The sequence below is a fragment of the Aythya marila genome (genome assembly GCF_965140915.1).
Source record: "Aythya marila genome assembly, chromosome: 17".
Taxonomy (NCBI): Eukaryota; Metazoa; Chordata; class Aves; order Anseriformes; family Anatidae; genus Aythya; species Aythya marila.
Window position 1 is genome coordinate 11,133,501 of NC_139058.1, and position 22,861 is coordinate 11,156,361.

At 37.1% G+C, this 22,861-nt stretch overlaps 1 protein-coding gene across 3 annotated transcripts; it reads left to right on the forward strand.

Moving 5' to 3' along the window:
• The first annotated feature begins 283 nt into the window (after window positions 1-283).
• Window positions 284-22,645, forward strand: TANGO2 (transport and golgi organization 2 homolog). Of its 3 annotated transcripts, none has more exons than XM_082774306.1 (9): window positions 284-357; window positions 6,659-6,779; window positions 10,525-10,613; window positions 12,493-12,612; window positions 13,608-13,722; window positions 14,721-14,791; window positions 15,835-15,988; window positions 18,689-18,793; window positions 20,902-22,645. In XM_082774306.1, the coding sequence occupies exons 2-9, from the start codon at window positions 6,724-6,726 to the stop codon at window positions 21,020-21,022; spliced, it is 831 nt and encodes a 276-aa protein (XP_082630432.1). In that variant the 5' UTR covers window positions 284-357; window positions 6,659-6,723; the 3' UTR covers window positions 21,023-22,645. The 3 variants fall into 3 exon arrangements, with proteins under 3 accessions (XP_082630432.1, XP_082630434.1, XP_082630433.1); XM_082774308.1 differs by lacking the exon at window positions 284-357 and adding an exon at window positions 412-659; XM_082774307.1 differs by lacking the exon at window positions 284-357 and adding an exon at window positions 5,058-5,182.
• Window positions 22,646-22,861: the final 216 nt, after the last annotated feature.

Below are 22,861 nucleotides of genomic sequence, written 5' to 3' on the forward strand. Positions count from 1 at the left end.
GTGCCGGGCTGCCTGTAACCCCCACACACCATCCCCCCCTAAGGCAGGCCCAGTGCCGAAGGGCGGAGCGGGAGCGAGACCCCCCTCAGCTCGCCCCGCGCGGCCCGGGCCGTCGGGGCCACTGAGAGGAGGCGGAGCCCAGCGGGCACCTGTACGCCAGCACCCCTCAGCGCCCGCCCTGAGCGGCGGAGTAACCACCCAATAGCATCTCGAGGAGGAGAGGCGGGAGACCCGGCCCTCCAATAGCCCTCGGTGGGCGGGGCACCGAGAGCCAATAGGGGCGGGTGTTGTTTTAAACTGGCTGCGCTGCCGGAAGCGGGCAGGTGGGGATGTGCGGGTGGTGGCGGAGCGCGCTGGGTGAGTGCGGAGCCGGGCGGGCGGGCGGGCTGCTGACGGCCGGGCTCGCGCCGCCGCCTCGCGCGCGGGACCCTTCCCGCGCCGGGTCCCGGCAGGGTCACCTCAGCCCCGGGCCTCCCTCCCCTCAGCGCCGCCACCGCTGCGCGCTCGGCGAGGGGGTCCGTGAGGCGGGGGGGTTGCCTCAGGTGTCCCCGGGGGTTTCTCTGCTCTGAGCGTTTCCGTGCTGCTCACCTGAGGTCCTCTGAGGTGCCGGAGCCCTGAGGCACCCCGGTCACTGGGGCGCTCCCTGCTGGGCTGTAAAGGTACAGTGTGTATCGGGAGCTGGGCCTTTTTTGGCCAAATTCGCTACTTGTGCTAGTTGAGTTGTTTCAGACTTCTGTAGTTCTTATCAGCCCTATGCAGTTTTAATTGATTCTTGCAGTACTGATTGTAGTGTCTCAGTTGTCCTTGAAGCTCTTTTGCTGTTTTCCAAATAGAATATTTATATGTTCTCACAGGTATATAATGCTTTTTTTTTTTTTTTTCTTTTTTTTTTTTTTTTTAAAAAAAAGCAGATAGGCCTAACGTTGGTTTCTCTCTTGTGAGAGCAATTCCTAGTGAATCTGCTGAATCCTGATAGCGATCAACAAAGTTACTTTTATGGGCATGTGTTTTCAGTGAGCGTGTTAACATTACCTTGAATAAATAACAGTTAACAGCACAACTGACAACATCCTGCTTTTCTTGCCTCGTGTCTGAAGTCAAAGCAATAATCTTGGAAGACCATTATAGCCTTGCAACATTAACTTTCTATTTGCTATCTTGAAAGAAGCAAATATGCTTCTTCTCAAATAAGGATGCTTTCAGTGCTTCTTTCTTCTACTTAGCTGTTGGGTTTTGCTTTATGTTGATTTCTCTCTCTCCCACTCCCAAGTCTGTAAGATGCCTGCCACCCCATGACCGTACCACGTTTTCTTCAGGACACGAAGCATGCTGAGAGTTGCTGTAGATGAGGTAGGGAGGATGAGATTAATAAACGTAAATACGTAAGTGATGGTTGCAGTCTTTCCATCACAGGATATTAAGCTTAAAAATCTAAGACAGGCCAGACTGGGTCAGATCCAAAGCTGGTATAGACTGGTGTCCTGTCTCTGTAAGTGTCTAGCAGGACATCTCTAGAGAAGAAGAAATGAGCAGAGCAAGTATGTATGATTCTTTGAAGTATTTCCTCCAGCAACTTGTAACTTAGACTTCTTGTGAGTAAGGAGTGGGAAATGGATTTTCTTGCCCAAAAAGGATTCCTAGGTGATTCCTTACAAAAGGAAACCAAAGAATTGTGGAAGCTAAAAATAATAAATAGTCTCTGTGTAAGAGGACGAAGTCTGGGAATGACTATGGGTCTGCAGAGCTGTGTCAGAGGAGAACAGTTACTCTTGAGAAACTGGGGGAAAGGCTGTCCTGTTCCACCCCTTGTAAATGTTCCCAACGTGTAGTGTGCTGCCAGATGTTTACTGTTGTTTCTCCTGGGAGCTGTGCAGTGGACTAAACAGAGTAAAATGCCTGAGGAAGAAAACAGGAAGCCAAAAATAAGTTATTTTAAATCTTACCTCATCAGACTTGGCAATGGCATGCCCCTTTTGTGTTGTTTTCTGTTTTCATAAGTGTTCTAGTTTGCATTGCTACCTCGTGAAGTGAAGACTCTTCACCTTGGTAAGGTTACGAACCCTAGTTTAGTTATGAATTGTCTTTATACTGAACAACTGGAAAGGTGACGGAATATAGATCCATCTCTTCTCTCTCATATTTACCTAACTTTCAGAAAGGTACAACAGTAAATTAAAAGCATGCGTTCAAGGATGAAACATGTTCTGGAACAGGTCCTCTGAGTCCTAAGAGGAAATCCCACCTAATGCCTGTATATGGTATTGCTTTACCCAACAGTTCCACATATATGCGCTTCTGAACTTCTATATATTTCGTGTTGAGAAGCTACAATTAAAATCACTAAAATGAGCTATCACCTGTACCCTCTGGGAAGTTTCAGATGGAAATACAAGTCTTGAAATGTTAGGCCTATCCATTTACTTAAAATAATATTGCTGTTCCTGAAAAATCTAACTTGTTTCACAGCTCTGATTTAGTTAAAACTGCTTTCTTACACGTATGCTGTTGCTTCTCTGGATTGCTTCACGTACTGCTTTTTTCTTTTTGTCAAATTAATCTTTCCTGTTCAGTCCTTCTCTGTAAGTCACTGGGCTCTGTCCCGTTGCTTTTGAAGAGGTTGTAAGCTCACGATCGATGTGATTAATACGACACACAGGAGTGTGCTAGACAGCAGAAGTACAAAATGAAACCAGTAAAATGCTTTAAAATACAAAACAGCTGTCATGCTTTCATGGGTGGGAGGTGTAATAAAAAAGAAGTAGGTTACTTTTAACATAATCAAACACCTCTTAATTTCAACGTTTATTTTGAAGCTCGGTATAAAAATCTCATTCTGCTACTGAAAGAATATGCATTCAGTCTTACTCTTTTATGGACATTTGAGGGATATAGTCCTCAGTTGCCTTTAAACAAATGCAAAAGCAGTAGTAAAGTAATTTCAGATGTCAGAGTTATTGTTGTGGTGCATAAAACAATCAGAATCCAGTGATTAATGATCTTGAGCTGTCTTTTCGACTCACCCAAAGAACAGTTTTAGATCAGCTGATAAGCAATTGAGATTGCTGTGGTAACTGGCAGATGTTATTTATGATGCTTCATTTGCAAAAACAAAATATGTAGCAAATGGCTTCATTTTTCAAAGACTGCTACTGGGAGACCGTAAGGGTAAAATGGTTTTATGCCAAATTGTGAACTGATTGCTTCTAATCAACCAGATGATGGTAGAACCCTATGAAAGGAGCAAACAATCTATCATGTTTTGGTCTCCTGATAGTGCCTCTAAACACTACTGTGTACTGGCAGGTATCCACTCAGGCTTTTAACAGGTTGTTAAAGCTAGTAAAACAATATGTGTATGGTCTAACTGAATACAGTAGCACAGAATAAGAAGTGTTAGTTACTTCAATGTCATTTCCAAATCAGCAGTGCCATTTGGAGCAGAACGCTTAATTACAGGATGTTTGTAACTCTTGTCAAGCTAGCTTGTGTGTATTAGGCATAAGTTAGATAGCAGACTAAAAACATATTACAGAAATAGGAGATCGTTGCCATCATTTCACGCTTGGTAACTGTCAGCTTATTGACTAGGAATAATAAAGCTGGTTTTTATAGAAGCACATTATCTGGAGTGCACTAAGTTTTTGCCGTCTCTACCTTATGATAAACTATTTCTCCATTCTGTAGACCTTGTTATATTGGACAGAATGCATATTCTGACTTGAATTGTGTTCGGAAAGAAAACCAGAAGGTATTTGTTGTGCCATATCCTAGCCTTTTTTAGTTGAACTCTTTAATTAACAGGGAAAAAAAAAACTGCTAAACCTCCTCTGCATATCTAAGGATAATCCTGAAAGTGTGCTTTCTGCTGAAATGAAGCTAGAAAGTCAGTTTTTGATCAAGCTTTGGACCTGCTATGGGATAAAGTTGCAAGTGTAGAAGCCAGTGCTGACCTAAGCTTTTTAAATCTTACTCCTCTCAATATGTGGGAGACTGTCCTGAATGATCAGAAGGCTGAGCTGAGCACGTCTGCTTTGTAAAGCAGCTCTGTGCAATAGGCTTATCTCGTGCCTGTGGTTGCAGCACCCTCTTAATGTGAGTATGGACTTGAAAGAATGACACCTGTATGAAGACTTCTGATTAAATGTTTCTGTTCTCATCTCTATTGCTGCTCTGTCTACTGTAACTAACAATAGAAGTGCTTTATTTTACAGTCTAAGCTTCATGTAAGGTAAAAGACTAATGAGGTAATTGGAGTGATATCAAAAAAACTAAAAGAATCAAAGTTGAGTAACTGAGGCGAGACTACAGTAAGAAACCTAGTTGCTGAAATCTTCACTTGTGTTCAACTACTTAGTCAAAGAAGGATTTTTGAAGACTGCTTTTCTTCTTGAATGAAAAGTGATTTTCAAGAGAATTTTTTAACAATGCAGAACAATGAAAAGTACACAGTGGTAATCCAGAACAATCTTCCCACTCCATATGAGTTGTGGTATAAAATTATATTATTTCTTCAGAAGCCTATTATTTTCTCTATGGCAGAACGAGTGAGACCTCAGTCTATTAATTACCGTTATGTCATTAGTGGAACAATGTTTCTTGAGAAATCTTTCTTAAAGAAAGTTTTATATTTTGTCAAAGGCTTAAAGCAGCAAAACAAAACCCAAAGCTAATGTAGTTCAGAAGTCAAAGGATGGCTGTTGGGCTTCCATCTTGAATTTGTGTTGTTTTTGTGTTGATGACGATAACATACTGAAACTAGTTTTTCAGTAAGCTTGGACAATAGTCACTATTCTGTCTTGTAGCTCTCTACAGAAGCATTAAGATTTCTCAGTGCAATCTGATGTCTACTCTAGGACAGTCTCAACCTTATATTACAGGTTTGCAGCAGGGTTTTCTGTTTGGAGAAAAGTATAATGGAGCAGTAGTGACACAATCTTTGTAAATATGCTCTCTTAGAAGCATTTCAGTTATGAAGGAAGTTGATCAAACACAGAGCAGTATGTGGCTTCTCAGTTAACCTGCTGCTCTTCTTGGTTTCAGCAGGAAGCGGTGTGTGTGTGGCCGTGTAGCAGGCACAGGAATCATGCTGCTAAACAGCAGCAGGGCACAGAGATCCAGGCCAATCCGCATCGTGTCCTCTCTTGTCTTAAAAGCAGCTGTGGCCCTGCAGTCAGGCACTGGGGTAACACTTGTCAAGTTTTTCTGTCTTTCTCAGCTCTGTCCTAAAATGTTGTAGCTATTACTTCATCACCTGGTTGTTGGAAATGTGGATATTTTGCGTTATCTAAGGTTTTTCCCTAAATTGTACATAACTGTGGAGTGACTTAGGTTCAGACTGGGAGGAGACAAAGGAGTTTCCTTTTAGTTATGTTAGGATTTTCTTTTAGTTATGCTTCAGCAGACAGCCTTTCTGGTTCTTTTCCTCTTGATGTTTGTTAATTGTCTCATTTTGGCATATCTAAATTTAAGCCTGACTTAAAATACTTTACTACTTAATATTTTAAGCTTAACATCCAACCCTGGGTATAAAGACGAGGCAGGTGCTGCAAATACACTGTCAACTTTGATCAAAGAAGATATTGAAACACATTATTTGCCTCTTTTGTCAAATTAAATGTCACTGCTGTAGTAAGGGCTAGCTGTGCTTTTTAGCTGGCATAAAAATGTGAGTTAAAAAAAAGGTTGGACTGTTTGTATGTGACCTACAAACATTTAATCTTGTTTCAAGGCCAGTAGGTGGAGCCCAAGGTAAATAATAATTTTGATATGTGGAGTTATTAAAAGCACAAATGAAAATTATTGAACTGTAATAACACCAGGCAGGGTTGATAAGGTGAGAGACAGATGCTTCTGCCAGAGCAGTAGTACCAAAGGATAATGATGGGTTCTAGAAAGGTTTCCGAAGTGTTGAGAAAATGTTTGTATCTCCAGAGAACTGTGATGGGGGTTGGGTGTTTTGTTTTTTTTTTTTTTAAAAAAAAAAAGCTGCCAAATGAGTTTGTGAGCAACAGTTTTTATGTAAGCCTTTTGTTGGCTGATAGCTTTACAGAAGCAGCTGGGATCTCCTTTGAGCTGTGTTTCTGAAATAGCCTGGCAAAGCTTAATAAAAACCAAAAATCCTGTTCAGTGTCTGTATGACCTATGCAATAAGTTATGTAAACAGTAACCTCTGAGATTTGCACAATTCAGGAAAGGCAGGTGACTATCCTTAATGGTAGCTTGGCCTAAAGTATGTTTTCTTTACAGCTTTAGGAATGTCTTTGATCAGGCTTTTTCAGCTTCTGCAACAGTTGTTTATTTTCATTATAAGGGAAGTATTTTGCCTTAATTAAGACCTGAAAAACGTAGTGGTACCTTATTGTTAATGAGCAGATAATTACGTGAGTCTTATGTATTGTTATTGCTCTAGGTTTTGTCAATATTTTCCTGATGGTTGTTCCCTTAGTACAATTCTGAATTAGCCAAGAATCGTGTTTAAACAATAGATTTTTTTAGAAGTAAACTGTTTATTGAAACAAATGCACTTTTGATGTCCTGACTTATCTATTTTAATTGAAAGCTATTAGTGTGAACATTGCAATGTTTAAGCTTCAGCATAGAGTCAAGGTTCTATTTTTATAACTTGCAGTGTAATAGATGATCTTTATTTTCCTTGTAGGCTATTACAGAATGACCTTGCACTGAGCATTTGTTGAAGACACAGGACTTAATCATCATTCTTCAATGTGCATCCTGCTGTTCAAATTTGACCCCCGACCAGTTTCAAAAAATGCATACAGGTAAAGATGGTATAAAAAATTACAGAAACATGTGTGTTAACCATTTCTTCTTGTACCCTGTGTTTGAATTGTAGATTCAAAAGTCAGTATTAGGTATTCAATTATGCTTGGGTAATGTCGAACTTCGTGACTTTCTTCATTGGAGTGCTTCCTGTTACACTTTGAAAACCCTTTGTTTTGCAACTGTCAGAAGGCTTGGGCTATAGTCACAGACATCTTGATGGTGGTCTATAATGTTATGTAGGATGCAGCATTTAAAAATTATAATCCAGAGTTTCAAAGTCCTGCAGTTGTAGCAATAAGGTTCAGAAAAAGATGCAATTTCTTCTTGTAGTTTAGAAATTTCTAGTGCTTTTGTATTGAAGCCAATAATTTGAATTTGGCCTGCAGAGTACCAGGTAGCCAGTGGAGCAGAAGTATTACACAGTTGTTAGTCTGCTTCACATGCTATTTTTAATTTGTTTATGTATACACTGTGCAGTTCTGATTAGTGGTCCAGTTCTGTAACCTAATAGACAAATACATTGAGTCCAAAAGATGCTCAAAATGAGACCATATTGCTTGTGTAGTTTCTGGTTAACCTTGCCTCCTCCCAACAACAATACCTTCTTCACTGTATAGTTCACTGCTCTGTTCAGTATTAAATAATGGCTACTCACCACACCATGTTGCACTCCAGTTTTGACAGAACAAGCTTGTGAATAGGCACAACTGTGTTCAAAAATACAGAAAGGTGTAGTCAAGATATCCACGTAGTTATTTGTCTGTCAGTTCCCTTTTGGGACAAGGGATACCTGAAGATTTTCGGTTATTGTCTTAAAATTAAATGTGTTTCCAAAAATGCTCAGTTTGAAAACAAACAGTGGGATTTGAAATCCTGTATCAATGTAAAACAAGCTAGTACTGCAAATTTGGAATTGAAGAGCTGTTAGTAAATGTCGTAGCAACACCCTCCATGTCCCACACAAATCTGGCTGCAGTTAAAATTTTAGCTAATAAACTATCTGATTATATGGCACCTTTAGCTGAAACCTTAAGTCAAAACAAGTATTCATGCTTCCAGGTACTTTTTTTTTTTTTTTTTTTTAATGAATACACTGATGTCATCCAGCGAGTTTCACTAACATTAAACTTCCCCTAACAATTTTGTCCCATTAGAGACCTTAATCTTTAAAGCTTATATCCAACGTTAGTGTCTTAAAGCACATTCAGTAGATAATGGAAAGAGTACTTCAGGCTAGTAGGAAGACTCACATTCCGTTTTCTGTGTTTTTGCATACTGTATAGGTTCTGTATTACTTTGTGACACAGAAGTGTCAGTATTCTTCCAGAAACTTACAGAATCAGTATGCTTTGTGTTTTTCATTTACTTGTTTTTTCTGCCCTTTTGTATTGAGCAAAGGATGCCATTCTATAGAAAGAAAGGATTGAGAACCAAAGCTTCGGTTGTCCATAGCGTGCATTCCTTTCTGTCTGGAATCTGCCTGAAAAGGGTTTCTGTGATGGAAATGGTACTGTACTAATACATCAATTTATTTGGTATGACTTTCTTTGTATTGCTAATTAGCAAAAAAAAAAAAAAAAATCAATCAATTTAATGCCTCTGGGGAAAATCCTTTGGATTTAAATTATAGGTGTTTGCCAAGTGAAATTTGTATTTTATTTAAAAGTAAAACTCTGAGTAGTTTGCTTGCAACTTTAGCCTTTGAGTCAAGTTGCATTGCATTTGAAATTTTGATTCATAACAGGAAACAAATTGCTCTCAGTGTCAAAATAGGAAAACGTTGTGTTGGCCCAAATTCAGGTATTTAGTAGTCTTTTTGGTTTCTAGAAAAGTACGTTGGCCACTTTTTGTGAGTACCTAATTAAGCAAAAAGCTTACAGATCACCTTTTTAATACATTTATGAACCTGTCTTTCTGTACGCTTGACACTTGATTTTTCTACCCTTTATGCTCTCTATAGGCCTATCTGTAGTGAAGTTTAGTGTTGTAACAGAAGTTTTACTGTAGTCTATTATTATTGTCAAAGGTAACATGCTGCCATTATATTGTTTCAAACTATGCTGTGTGCATCTTAGGAATAAAATACATTTCAAGCTTCAAAGCTATAATCAGTCCTTTTTATGGAACTGAATTGTATTGTAGGAAATTGCGTTAATGGAGTGATCTCTCATGTTTTCATCTCTACCTCAACATTTAAATAAATCTTAATAAATTAATTCTGATACAGTTGAATTATTTCAGCTATAAAAATATCTAAGTCTTTTCTAATCTATTAGATAATGAGGGTCACTTAATAGTATTTCTTTTTAGTATGATTAAGTTCCATAGAATACAAAATGAAGGTGTTTTGAATACACAATCCTGTGTACTAGTCTTTTGAGCTTTAGGATCTGTGTATTTGAGATGGGGAATATTACACAGAATCACAGAATTTTCTAGGTTGGAAGAGACCTCAAGATCATCGAGTCCAACCTCTGACCTAACGCTAACAGTCCCCACTAAACCATATCCCTAAGCTCTACATCTAAACGTCTTTTGAAGACTTATTCTAGCACACTGGGAAACTTTCACTTTTTCTTGCTATTTAGGTTCTATAAACTGTTTTCATGTTTGGGGTTACTGAAGGCGAAAATCCAATTGGAGCTTCAAGAAATAAGAACTGATACAGTTCAAACTAAGATAGAGATGTTTAAGTGAAATCTGGGGAAATAAGGCGCTTGCTGTAAAGGGAGGATATTAAGCAAGATGATAAATTTAAACTAGCTGAAAAATCTATAGATCAAAGACTGGAATCGGGTGGAAGAGGGAAGAAATAATGCCAGACTGAATTGAATGTTGTGATTATTTGGCATTGGAAGGGTAAAATACATACTCTGCTTTCCAAAAGGTGATGTCTTTGGGTGAAGTACTAAGTACCTGCCTTACAGTAAGGATGGCACTGAAGTACCAGCTGCCTTTTCTCTGTAGCTAATTATAACTGTTTCTGCAGCATCACTAGTGCGCATCTGACAACTCATGGTCATGTTGCACAACACTATATGAATGAAGAATTGGCAGGAAAAGTCTCAAAACCTATGAAAAATGTCAGTACCTTTGAATGCTGAATAACAAAATGGATTCATGTGCTATGGCTTGAAAAATAGTGAGAAGTATGTGGTTCAGTTTACAGCTGCAAACTTGGCTTCTGCTGCATAAATGTAATTGACGTGCAGGTGTTAAGAGGAACAGATAGTGAAGAAGATGCTGAGGTTATAGAAAACTAGTTAAGGAAATCTGCATGTTTCTGAAAGATGGCGTTTTGCTAAAATTAAATATTAAGTAATATGGCTGGAGAGAATGGAGAACATTAGGGGAACAAATCTCACACACGTTCTTCAGACAAGCTTCCTCTAAGCCTGTGAGTTTAGATTTTTTTTTAAGTTGTAACTTTGCATACTAATGTGTCTTAAGATTAAATTAAGATCTTAACAGTTGCAAGGCAAGAGATTGCTTTCAATTCTGTTCTTTGAAAATATCGGACTCATTCATGTAACAAGATTATCTTGAGATCTTTCACAAGTCTGAGAGAAGGCTGTTGTCAGCTGTGATTCAACTTTATCAGAGTGATAAAGGTGAGATGGTAAGGTAAAGGATAGTTTCATACTTAGAATGAGCTAATGCTGTGGCAAGGGTTAGCTCCTGTCTGTACTGTGAAGTTGCTATTTCTAAGTAATAGTATTTTACTACTCTTGTGTTCTACAGACTTATTCTAGCAGCTAATAGAGATGAATTTTACAACAGACCATCCAAATCTGCAGATTTTTGGGACAGCAGCAATGAGATCCTTAGTGGTATGTACCTAAAACAAGAAGTTTAGTTTTGATACAGTTTATAAGGGGATTAAAGCCTGGATTTTTGTTATGGTGGGGTGGGTGGGTTGCATTGCTAAGAAATATGAGTCTCCCTTATACTTCTGGGGAAACCATGTCATGACTTGGGAAGAAGGTGAGTTGTGCTGTTATTGTCTCATTTGTGTTTTGATATCATGTGGCTTTTTTGTTCTCAGTTTTATGTTCTTTGACTGCAGTCCAAGCAGTGAAATGGAAATACATTAAATTAGTTTGTCCCTCACAATTTAGCTTTGTCAGATACACTGAAATACTTATGTAAAAATAGATGGAATTATTCTACAGACTCACTGTTTCTAATACTGACTTGAAATCGTTAAACCAAACCTGAAGGAAATATTTTTTTCTGACTTCTTATCAGTTAGTGATTTATAGGCTACAGAATAGTTTGTTATTAATCCATCGGCTTATTAGATTTCTGTGTACAGTCAGTTTAACAAAATGCTGTCAGTTGTCTGGTTTTCCATAGTAGGGAATCTCAGTTTTTTAAGTAGGATCAATATTTCTCCCTTTTTTCAAACAGAAGTGAAGCTCTAGAAGACAAAGCATTTTTTGCATCCAAGTTTTTGACTTTGCAAACACTGTTTGCTGATGTTGTGTGTTATTAGTGTTGGCAGGGAGGCATGTGAGGATAAATTACTCCCACTGCACTGCAAAACTGAAGTTCTGGCTGACATTCCAATTTCATGCCAGATATTCTGGATGCTGCTTCCCCTGCTACACAGCAGTTCAAAAGAGAACATCAAAACAAAATTATCCTGAAAACTGAAGGGCCCTGAGTTTTTGTCTGTTATACCTTTCTCAGATGTGGCTGTATTTGGTGTAAGAAACTAGTTCTCCGTATTCTCCATTCAGTGGGCTTATCTCTGGAGAGTCTGTTAAAACATTCTGAGTTACTAATGCTATCTCAAATGAGAGCATCAAATTGAACCAAAAAAAAGCAAACAAAAAATAATAACTTTGTGACTTATTGGAAGATTTTATAAGCTTAAAAACAGTATAGGAAAACAGCAATTGCATATGTTTATCATTGGGTATTTGTCTTTTATTTTTTTTTCTCTTGTGTGCCTTTCAGTTAAGGTAGAGAACATTAATAAAATATTGTGTAAAAAATGTGACGGCTAAAACTTGATATTGAAGTTTTGGCTACTGAAGAAAGGAAGGAGTTCCTGAATAAGGATCCGAAACTTTTATTCTAATTAAAGTTCTATTATGGAATGATTCAGAATTAAAACATTTCCAACAACAAGCATGATATATCAAACCAGTTTTCTTTTTTCCATTGAACACCTGTTGTTTAACATAAGCTTGCTGCAAATAGGTAGTGTTTTTCTTACCTTCTTCTGTGCAGAGAGGTTTGGATGTAGGCTTCATTTTTGCAGCACCAGATCTTCCTTCCTCCCCTGCAAAATTGCTGTTACCTGAGTACAGAATTTTCAGTTGTCTAATTTACTCTAAATTATTCTGGTTATTTCCGATGTTTAACATGCAAACAACATTAATCTTCTGAGACTTGATTTTGAAGTAAGAAATTCTGAGTCTACTTAGTTTTATATGGATTTTATAGCTTAAAATTTTGCTTTTACACTTGATTTACTTATTCTCTCTCATCTATTTCAGCAACAAGGAAAATAATTCTTAGCCCACAATTGGGTATGTGTAATGTAAATGGGCTTACTTTACCTGTAGTAGTCCACAAAGACAGTTTTGTACCTACTGCATTTTCATATAGCCTGATCAAGACTGGATTTGCATTAAGATGTTTTTAATTAACACCGATTTTTGAAAATGAATGTAATCTAACTCATACTTATTTTACCAGGTCTGGATATGGAGGAAGGAAAAGAAGGTGGGACGTGGCTGGGGATCAGTAAGAAAGGCAAGATGGCAGCCCTGACAAACTACATGCAGCCAAAGACTGACAAAAATGCAAAAGGAAGAGGTATGAAAGAAATGGGAAAAAAGCATACAAGCAAATCCTGGTGTCCCAATTAAATCAAGTTACAATCTTAATTTCAAGTTACATTACGTTAACATTTTCAAGTTAAAATCAAGTTACAATATTAATTTTACAATAATATTTTTGTTATTATTATTACAATATTAATTTTAACCATTTTATTAGGCTATAAAGTGATATGTGCTTTAAACAGAATTTATGAACAAGTTTGAGTCCCTGTGCAGGGAACTTGACTTATATAATGATATTCTAATCAAGCAGGCAAAAAATAAAACAAGATTAAGTGGAAACATTCAGACAAGAAATATAGTGCCAACTGTCTTCTCCTAAAATGATTATTCTAGTTAACAGTTGGAACAACTAGACAAGAGTGAAGCTAGATTTAGATTCCACTAGGCTTTTTAAATGTGTGTGCTCTTTAGATGAGAGCTAAGTTAGGGAAACAATGCAACTTGCGTTACGGTAGAGGCTAGTCTAAAAGATTCCTTCTCACACGATGAATTGGAGTGGCAGAAGTAAAAGGAGAAACTCCTCTGGGAGAGCACTTCTAAAAGTAAGAATCATTCTGCTTCTAACTGCTATATGATATGCAATGGTGAAACATCATATATAGAGAAATGAATGAATCGTGTCATCGATATTTTATTTTAATGTCATATATAAAATGAAGTTATAGTAAAGAGCTTATTTGAGAGAGAAGGAGAAGAAAGGCACATCCAGCAGTTAGAAAATATGAACAGAGTTAGTAAATATGAACTCTGTAGAAATGAGCAGTTGATTGAGTTCTTCAGAATAGATGTCAAGCTCTTAATTTGAATAAGGTACGATGCTGTAAGGCTTTTAAAGGTGTTTAGATTTTTTTCCCCACTGTTGTAATCTCTTGGTGGTAGAAATACTATATATTGTTACTTGTTTTACCAAGTCTGACAGAGAAGTGAGTTTACATGTTCAAGTTGCTCCATGTACTTCTTTCTTAGGTGCTCTTGTAACTAACTTCTTGACTTCAGATCTGGACAGTTACTCTTACTTGAAGAAAGTTTCAGTAGAAGGACATCTTTACAATGGATTTAACTTAATAGCAGCTGACTTCAAGTAAGTCTACAAACACCATGGTTGTTCAAATTCCAAAGGAGAAAGATAATAGTACAAATACTTCTTAGCACAGAAGTGTAACGATATAGAATCTCCTTACAAGCTAAAGGGAGAGCTCTTTGTCTTACTAGTAGGCAGGTAAGAGCCTACTGTTATTCCTGTCATAATTCCTTTTTTTAATCTTTTAAATACTGGAGGTGCATCTTGTATACTAATCATTGCTTGATGCAAAATGTTTTAATTCTTTTTCCTAGTGGTCCATAATTAGTCTTTTCCCTGAAGGTTATGTGTGCCTTCTTTGAGAAGGCAAAACCTTGGCTCCATAATGTCTCTGAAATATAGATGCTTCTGTTTAATTATAAAACTCCTTATCCTCACTCCACGATTTTTCAACTACCAAACTCTTGATCAAAGATTTGGTTTGTACTTATGCCTACCTTATGCTATAGGTTTTTTGACTTGTAGATAAATAAAGAACAAACAAAAATACTACATTAGGAAAATGCCAAGGAATCTTATCCAAAAATTTGGATATCACATGGCTGCAAGTGGACCTAAAATTTACTTCTGCCAGAAAGTAAATAGTGGTGAGCCTCTTAGGATACAATAGTCAAACAAAAGAGTTGATGGCAAAATGTTAATTTGCTGTGATGAGCTATCCATTTATTTAAACCCCTACCAGTACGTAAGTGTCCAGTTATTTAAAACACGAGGATTTTCTTTTCAATAAGCCTGCCTGCTTTCTGTGCAGCCGTTCTGAATTATATTACTGTTATGTTTAAAAATGATAATATTAACGTTTGACAATGGTAATAATAAAGTTTTTCAGAGTAGGAGAGTAATATAATGCATTGATTAATCCCTGGGCTGTGGTATCATAGTAGTAACAGTGATGAGAAAAAACATCTTGCTGTGTTTGAAGGCTGCAAGAAATTAGCACGTAATCAAATATAGAAGCTGGTGGCTTTTCAAGGAGAAATTCTTGTTTGTTTTTTCAGTACCACCAAAGGAGATGTAATTTGCTACTATGGAAACAAAGGAGAGCCAGAACCCATTTTCCTAAATCCTGGTAGGTTTGCTTCAGAAGAGTCTGATTATGACTTTCTGTTACTTTAACAGAGTCAGAATATAGCTGTATTGCTCTAGTAATTTGGCTATGTAAGCATTGTCTTCACTAACTTTGTTTGTATTCTTTAAAAATGTCCTTAAAGTCATTTAAATATTTGCTAAAGCATGTCAGTAAAGAATTAATATTTCATAAAAAGCTTCTATCCATATCAGTGTGCCCACCTCCACTGCAATTACTGGCATTTTACTTAAGGAATTATGATTGAAGGACAGAGGTCTGTCTTGAGGAATGGGATTTTTAAAGATTTGTGGGTTTGACCCAAACTTTTCTTACCTTGCACTATTAAAAGCATAGTGTGATTGTGCTCACCTAGTGACGGTTGGCTTTAAAACAAATTTTCATCTTTATCAGGTAAACTGATTTAAAATATTTAAAATCTAGTCCTTTGCTAGTCAGTTACATAGAATAATACTCCAAATTCATTGCCAATTTAAGTACTGAATATTAGCCTAGAAGAATGCTAAAGCACAGCCAAATGTGATGCTGCTTGCCATGGGCTTTAGTATGTATATAGATCATATGTAGCTGGTAGTCCACAGCCATTGGACTTCATTTTATTATTGTTTCTAATTCTTATCATATAACCTCCTTATTACATATTTCATTAATTTCATGACACTTAAAGCTTGGAGGGTTGGAGTTCCTTTGTAGAGATGAACAATATTGTTATTGAGAGTTATTTTGTGCTTAGATTGTGTAATACCCTAAAGTTTATATTATTGTTGTGATATGGGCAGGGAAGTTTTGATATTTGACACCACAGTGGATGCTGTGTTAATAAGTGTAGAAAATCACAAATTCATCCAATTTTAGTAAATGTAAAGTACTGATGCTCTTGGGTATTTTGTTTTCTTCTATTAAAACTGTCAGAAGTAGTGGCCTAAAACAGTTGCTGAGAAAAGGTTAAGTTCTTTTTATTAAGAGTGACACACACAGGCAACTAATTTGTTTGTGTCTATTTTGTTTTTTGTATGTATTTATAGGAATATATGGATTGAGTAATTCTTTGTTGGATACACCATGGAAGAAACTTCAGTATGGGAAGCAGCTTTTCACAGAAGTGATCAAGAGAAGTCAAGACCTTGCCAGAGAGGACTTGGTGCAGGAGCTTCTTACAGTGATGAATAATCAAGAGCCGTAAGAAAATAATACTGAGTTTGTTCAAAATGCAATGTGACCAACGTAAAAGCTGCATAGAAACTATTTTGAGTGTAAAAAGGAAAAAAAAAAAAAAAACTTATATTAATTGACTTATATCTGGGGATTGAAGGGCAAAGTTTTGTCTCTCCAGAGACTGAATTTTTACAGTGTTTACAACAGAAACAGTAAATGCTGCAGTTACTGTCTTGCTGCTCATAGATGGTACACTGAGTTCTCTGAGCTGCTATCCTTAATAAGAAATGCAATTTTTTAAGGGAAAATGAGTGCAAAACAAAGGATGTGTATGTTGTTTGCCATGGGGTTTGTGGAGGCTTACTGTAGGTTCAGGTTCTTGCTACACACTACACCCTTGTATATATGAGCCTGTTTGTGTTAATATCTGCTAGCTACTCTGCGTTGTTACCCTGAGTAGACACTGAAGGCCAAGAAACCAACTGTTTTCAAATAGAACTAATTGTCTTCCTCAAAAGAGCACTTATTATACGCTAAATAGGGGAAGGAACTGAGTATTTGCGTAGTGTAGCTTTAGGCCTCTAGTCAAGGATGCTCTCTGAGGTGAGTTTGAGAATCTGAGTAAGGTTCCTCCATTCACCATTGGCTCCACAGCAAACCTGAGCCTCTGAGTTAGGTATCTAGAAGTAAATGATAATGTTTGAATGTCCAGACATGAAAATGGGTAAAGGAGGTACTGTGGTCTAAATTTGTATCCTTGATCACTGTCCAGTAACTTGCATGTCTAGCTTTCCTTTCTATCTAGAAGGAGACTTGTGTTGAAGTCAAGCTGATTCTGTTATATAGAACTAGTGTCCTAACCTTAAACTGATTTTTATGCAAACACTCCTTTGTGGAATTTTTAGCACTATGGAGTATGTGTTTACTTACAAACCTAGACATCTGAACAATGAGTAGTAATTGAAAGTCTGCTAAATGATCTTACTTTATTTGATATCACATCAAGTGATTTTTTCCAGAAATTGTTAGCCTGTACCTTTCACTAGTTTAAAAAAGTCAAAATAATCTTCCCTTAATGTTCAACATTCCAATATGATCTTATCTGAAATTATCTTATTATAGAGTGGAAATACTTATGGAAATCAATATTTAAGATGAAGTCTGTAATCTTTCCAAAGCACATGTTGAGAATGATTTTTTTTTAATAAATTTGAACATATTTATATGCAATAGCTTTGAACATTTGTAAAATACCTTATTGCTTGTTTTTTATGATCACTGATACAGAAATTAAGCGGTTGACTTACTCTTAGAATTCCGTTCCTTCATCCTAGATGCAGGTTTTTGTCTCTCACCTCCCTTCTCCTGCTTTAACCCTGGCTTTGACTATTCTGAGAGAAGTATTGCAACTCCTTCTGTCCTTAAAACTGCTTTTGGCCATTAAGCTTGAGACTGGGTGTAGTATACAAGAACTGCTAGTGGTGGAGTATGAGAGAAGCTGTCAGTTCGCACAGGCTCAAGTCCCATGCTATACGCGTTCTCCATTGCATCATGGAATGCTCCAGCCACATGCCCACTACAGGAGTGAGCAGAGCTTAGTTCTGTCTTCATACTGGAATTGCACCTATTCTTGCTTTTCCCTCAAACAGACACCCCCAGCTCCTTTTTTCCACCAGAACAAAGAAAATGAGACCAATTTGGTGTAAAAGCCATGATGAATTGCTTAGTCTCATCTACAGAGGGGGATGAGCTCTGAAAATGGGGTTGAATTGATCCATGTGTTTTGTTCTGCCTTCTTCCCTAGCATTCGCTGTACAGCTGATTAGGCTGTTAAATTTAGCCGGAGAATACTGGGTCTCACTTTAAGAGAATACCTGCAACTGGGTCTGTGCTAGGAGGCACAAGTGTGATACTCTTGATGGAAGAGGCTTAAAAATCAAACCTGTTGCAGTGATAGTTAAAATGAACTGCAATTAAATTGAGATCTTTAGTTATTGAACTAGGAAGCTGTAGTTATGGCTAATATGAGAATAATCTGTTGATATGAATGGGAAGTCAGGGATATGGGGTTGCTGCAATAACCTTTTGTGGCCTTAGCAACTCCTCTGTGGGATGCAGGCAGTTGTTCAGTTAAAATAAATGAAGCTTGATATTCTTCCAAGTTAAGTTACTAAGTGTCTTTCAATTTTCGATAGGAATATATATCAAGAGATTATATACAAAGCTCACCTTTGCATTCTACTGCATCTTCACAGATTTTAGTGTAAGGGTTCTCATGGGTATCTTCCAGGTATTCCATACAAAAGAAAAAAGCAGAGAGGTCTCTGTTCAACACAAAGAACTTTGAAGGCTCAGTGGAAAACGCATGTTTGTGACACGCCTCAAATGGCTTGGTCATTAATGTTTTAATTGAGACCGTAGGGGAAACTAAAATACACAAAGACAATGAAAGAACAATAATGAAAGTGAGAAACGTGTCAAGATATGAGAATATTTAAGTGAGACAAAAGTTTTAGACTTCAGATATCTTTTGGAAGGAGCTGACAAGCTGTTCTATATTTTTCTGTTCATTTAATTTCAAACACAGTTCACACTTCTCTCCTTTTTGATCTTACTTTTATTTGCCAGCCACACAGTAAACACACATCTTAGTGCAAGAGAGGTGAGTGCATGGGAGAATTAAAATAGATATCTATATTTTTTACTGCTTTACAACTTTTTCAGTCAATTACCTGACCCTGCGATTGAAGACCAAGGGAAGGAGTACATACGTCCTATATTGAACAAGTATGCAGCTGTATGTGTTCGTTGCCCAGGTTATGGAACAAGGTAAAATTTCATAATCCAATATAAATGTGTACTGAATCACAGCATATCAAATCAAAATCATGCTGTCATCAATTTTAACTGTGTAGTGACTGCTCTAAACTTATTCAGATATTACATGTACAAGGAAGCACTTTACTAAATTACAATATTCTGATCTCTTAAATATGCTACTGATCAATACTTTAAGTACATGGTATGATTCATTGTTGGTGGGAATGGAGTTATGAAGATACAACTTCAGTTTGTCCAAAACAAGATAATGCAGTTTTTCTAAATGGGAGAGTTTTACCATCCAGTTTCTTTTTGCTAATATTTTTGAAGTTAATGTTTGCTCATTTCCATTATTCTGCATACTATATAGCAGCCCTTCCTACCATATGGGCCTTCTTTTTTTTCATATTTCTTTCACTACTTTCTCCCGTATCATCTCAAATGCGCAGAATTAGTCTAAGCTGCAAGTGTTGTGAAGTCATATGCAAACTGCAAGAACGTTTCACACTTCCCCAGGCAGCTTGACAGCTACCTTTGTCATCTCGGATTGTCCTGTTTCAGGGAACGCTACCATCTTCTAACTGCCACTTGAGTATTGTCGACTGAGCTCCTGGCTCCCTGGCGTAGTAACAGATCTGACCACCTCTGGTTTTGATCTAAACAAAACATGAAAAGCTTCAAAATCATTTTTTAGCATAAAAATAAAATTATCTATGCCTGAGCAATTGCAGAACCTATTTCTCTTCCAAGAGACAGAATGGTGTCATCTGTGCAGCTAAGCAAGTTAGAGGTTTCTTCAGGAATATCCTTGTTCTATCCAGCTGCCACTTCCACACAATGAAGAACTATTACTCTTTTTTGAAAGGATATGTATTTCCATTTCCCATAACTGGTGCTTCAGTTTTTACTGGGTTTCTTATTTCTGCTCAGACTGTCTACAGAAGGTGCAAGAAGGATAATATAATGTCTTGTATTTATTCTCAGTATCTTGTCTTCATTCTGAGAGGGACAAAATCAAAGGTCAACCCAGTTGCTGCTTGTAGGGAATGCCTGCTCTAAGACTACCAATGACTTTTTCAGATTCTCTGGTTTAGTCAGCCATAGCATTTCCACCGTATAGATATAAATTGATAATCAGAGCGCTCATTTCAGTATGTATTTTAAGCTGGTATTTCTGATGGTAAAAACTGAGTCTCTATAAAAGGAATGTCAAGAACACTTAAATATGAAATAATGAACACTTCAAATGCTAAAGAAGCATTTTCCTACACTTGTACTACAGGTTGTAGTATAACTGTTTCAAAGGAAACAGGATTATTACTGGGATATCTCTTGAAATACTGACATTTTTCTTGTGAATTAGCACTATATTTCAAGTCTTCCCTGCTGCTATAATTGTATGCTCACTTATCTTTCCCTTAGTAACACTGCTTAGTGATTAGAGACTGTTAATTAGGGCTCATGGTGTTCTTCTGAGGGTGTTGAGCATTTCATATGAGTGAACAGCTGTGAAATGATTTGGAAGACCACCACATCAGGGTGGTGGGATAACTCATACTTCCAGTCAGTGATCTCCCTGGCTGGATACCACAGTGTCCACGGAGAAATGTTATCAGCATACGTGAAAAAAATCTGCTGACAAAGTAGTACAGATGCATGAATGGAATGTGCTTTTCATGAAAACTAATGTCCTCTTCAGAAGATTCCTACAGAAATAAGAGCTTTTGTGATCATAACAATGTGACCATAACAGTGATATTTAAATTGTAATGGACAATTCATTTGGAATGAAAGAACGGAAGAGTACTGTTGATACGAGTAAGAAAAACTTAGGCTACTTCTGACTCAAACATACTTGGCACATAAGGAAAAAAAAAAGGCTTTTTTAATCATGCTTGTCAGCTGCTGCAGCTGCAACAGGGAATCAGAGCAATGGAATGTAGGAAGAAGGGTCTGAAAATAACTATTTCAACTTGTCAGGGTGAATTCTGACCTGCTTGTGTGGTGATGATGTGGTCAAGAGAAAAATGAATTAAAACCTTTAGGGGTGGGGGATGGAACCCTACAAATTTACAGAATTGGGTATAAGGCTTAACCTTCTACATTTGTTGTTTCAGGACTAACACGGTTGTTCTCATTGATTCAGAAGGACATGTTACTTTCACAGAGCGCAACCTGGTCAATGCAGATGTCAGCCAGTGGGAAACAAGCACCTATGAATTCGAACTGCACACGTAACAACTTTCCATTTGAATGCATTGTAATAAAAGCAATGCGAGAACAAGCTGTTAAGCTCAGTAAATGTTTTCCACCAGCCTCCAGAAGCCGAAAATAGCAAGAAAAACAAAAGTTTAAATAAACTGGTAGCATACCCTATTAAAGTCACAAATCCTTTGCATAAACCCAACAGTTCTTATATTAAGTTGCAACTTATTTAAAAATCTGTATCTGACTGTGTGGCTTTCTATTTTAGCTTCTAAGCTTAAAAAAATTATAAAAACAATGGAAAGGGTAAACATAATACTTCTGGGTGTGATCCAGTGTCTTGCTTGCATACCATGAATTTATTTTGATTTCAGTTGGTGCTGAAAATGCATGCAGCTTCTTGGAGAATCTGACTTAAGCTAACTTTTCCAATCTAAATTCTGTTTAAAACTTAGTTTTTATTTGCACATAGAGTATAAAGGAAATCAGCTACAGTTCCATTTCTGTTCACAGACACTTCTAATTTCTTTGTGCGCAAATACAACCATATCGCGTGATGCCTGAAACCAATGTCTGGAAGTCATAGAACATAAGTGCAGAAGGGATCATGAGGCTTATATCACCTGCCTCCAGGGCAAGGCTGTCTTTGGCCAAGAAAAAATGATTATTTTTTTTTTTTAGGATGTGTTTAATATTAAACATGCTTTCAGTTCAGAGAAGGGGAAAAGTTTGCTGCTTGTATTGTTTCTACCAAACTTTTCTTTCCCTTCATTATAAAAGATTAAGATTGTGTAGCTGATACCAATGTGCATTAAATAAATCTTTGTAGCATTAAGTGCATCAGTAACATCTAAACTTTTCAGCAGTGCTGTGGTGCACTGTTCTGCCTGGGGAAGGCAAAGCAGTGGGGGGATTCTTTTTTGGTTTCTTATAAATAGTACAGCTATCTTAATTCTTAGTGGATCTTAAATCTAAAACTTGATTTGAGAGTCATGAAGTGTTTGAACTTAACTTCTTCTACAGTTCTATTCATTGAAACCTCTTTAAAAAAAAAACAAAAAAGCAAACTGACTTGTTTATCTTTGAAAGGAATAAAATTATCTGTATGGCGACATTATTGTTTTTTCTTCCCCAGCAGGCATGTAAAGAGCTCTCAAACTGAATATGAAGTTTACTTATATCATCTATTTTGTACATGTGCAATTTTGCCTTCACTTCTTTATTGGTGTAATATATCAAAACTTGGAATGACTGCTCATATATTTTTAGTAAAATAGCTCTGTTGTAAGGGTGATGTTACTGCAGTTTTATATTGCTGAAGAAGTTGGATATTAAGATGTGCTTTGTGTTTCCTAACAGCTGTGAATTAAAAAGCTATTTAAATGCATGGTTTTCAATTATTCAGTGCCAGTGGTAGGTGATGGAAGGATTTTAGCTGATCTGAAGATATATTAAAATCTTAAGTCATTTTGCTGCTATTGGTGTTCTGATTTTATTTACTTTGAATGCTGAATATTAAGTTAATAATGGATCACTGGTATTTTTTCCTTCTATATGCTTCATGTAATTTTTAACCACCTCTTGGTTATTAATTATGTACTAGCAACATTTCTGATACCATTTACAAAGGTGTGCAACTTTTCTGTACTCAAGGATGTGTGAACTTCAAACAAAAAACACTGTGCAAGTGTAATGGTGTGGTGGTTTTACAGTGCTGGGCAGCTAAACCCCACAACCACTCTCTCACTCCCCCTCCTTTAGATGAGGAGGGGGAGAAGTAAAGCAAAGAACAACTCACGGGTTGAGATAAGGATAATTTAATTAAAGGGAAATAATTGTAATAATTAAATAAAGACTACCATGAACTAAACA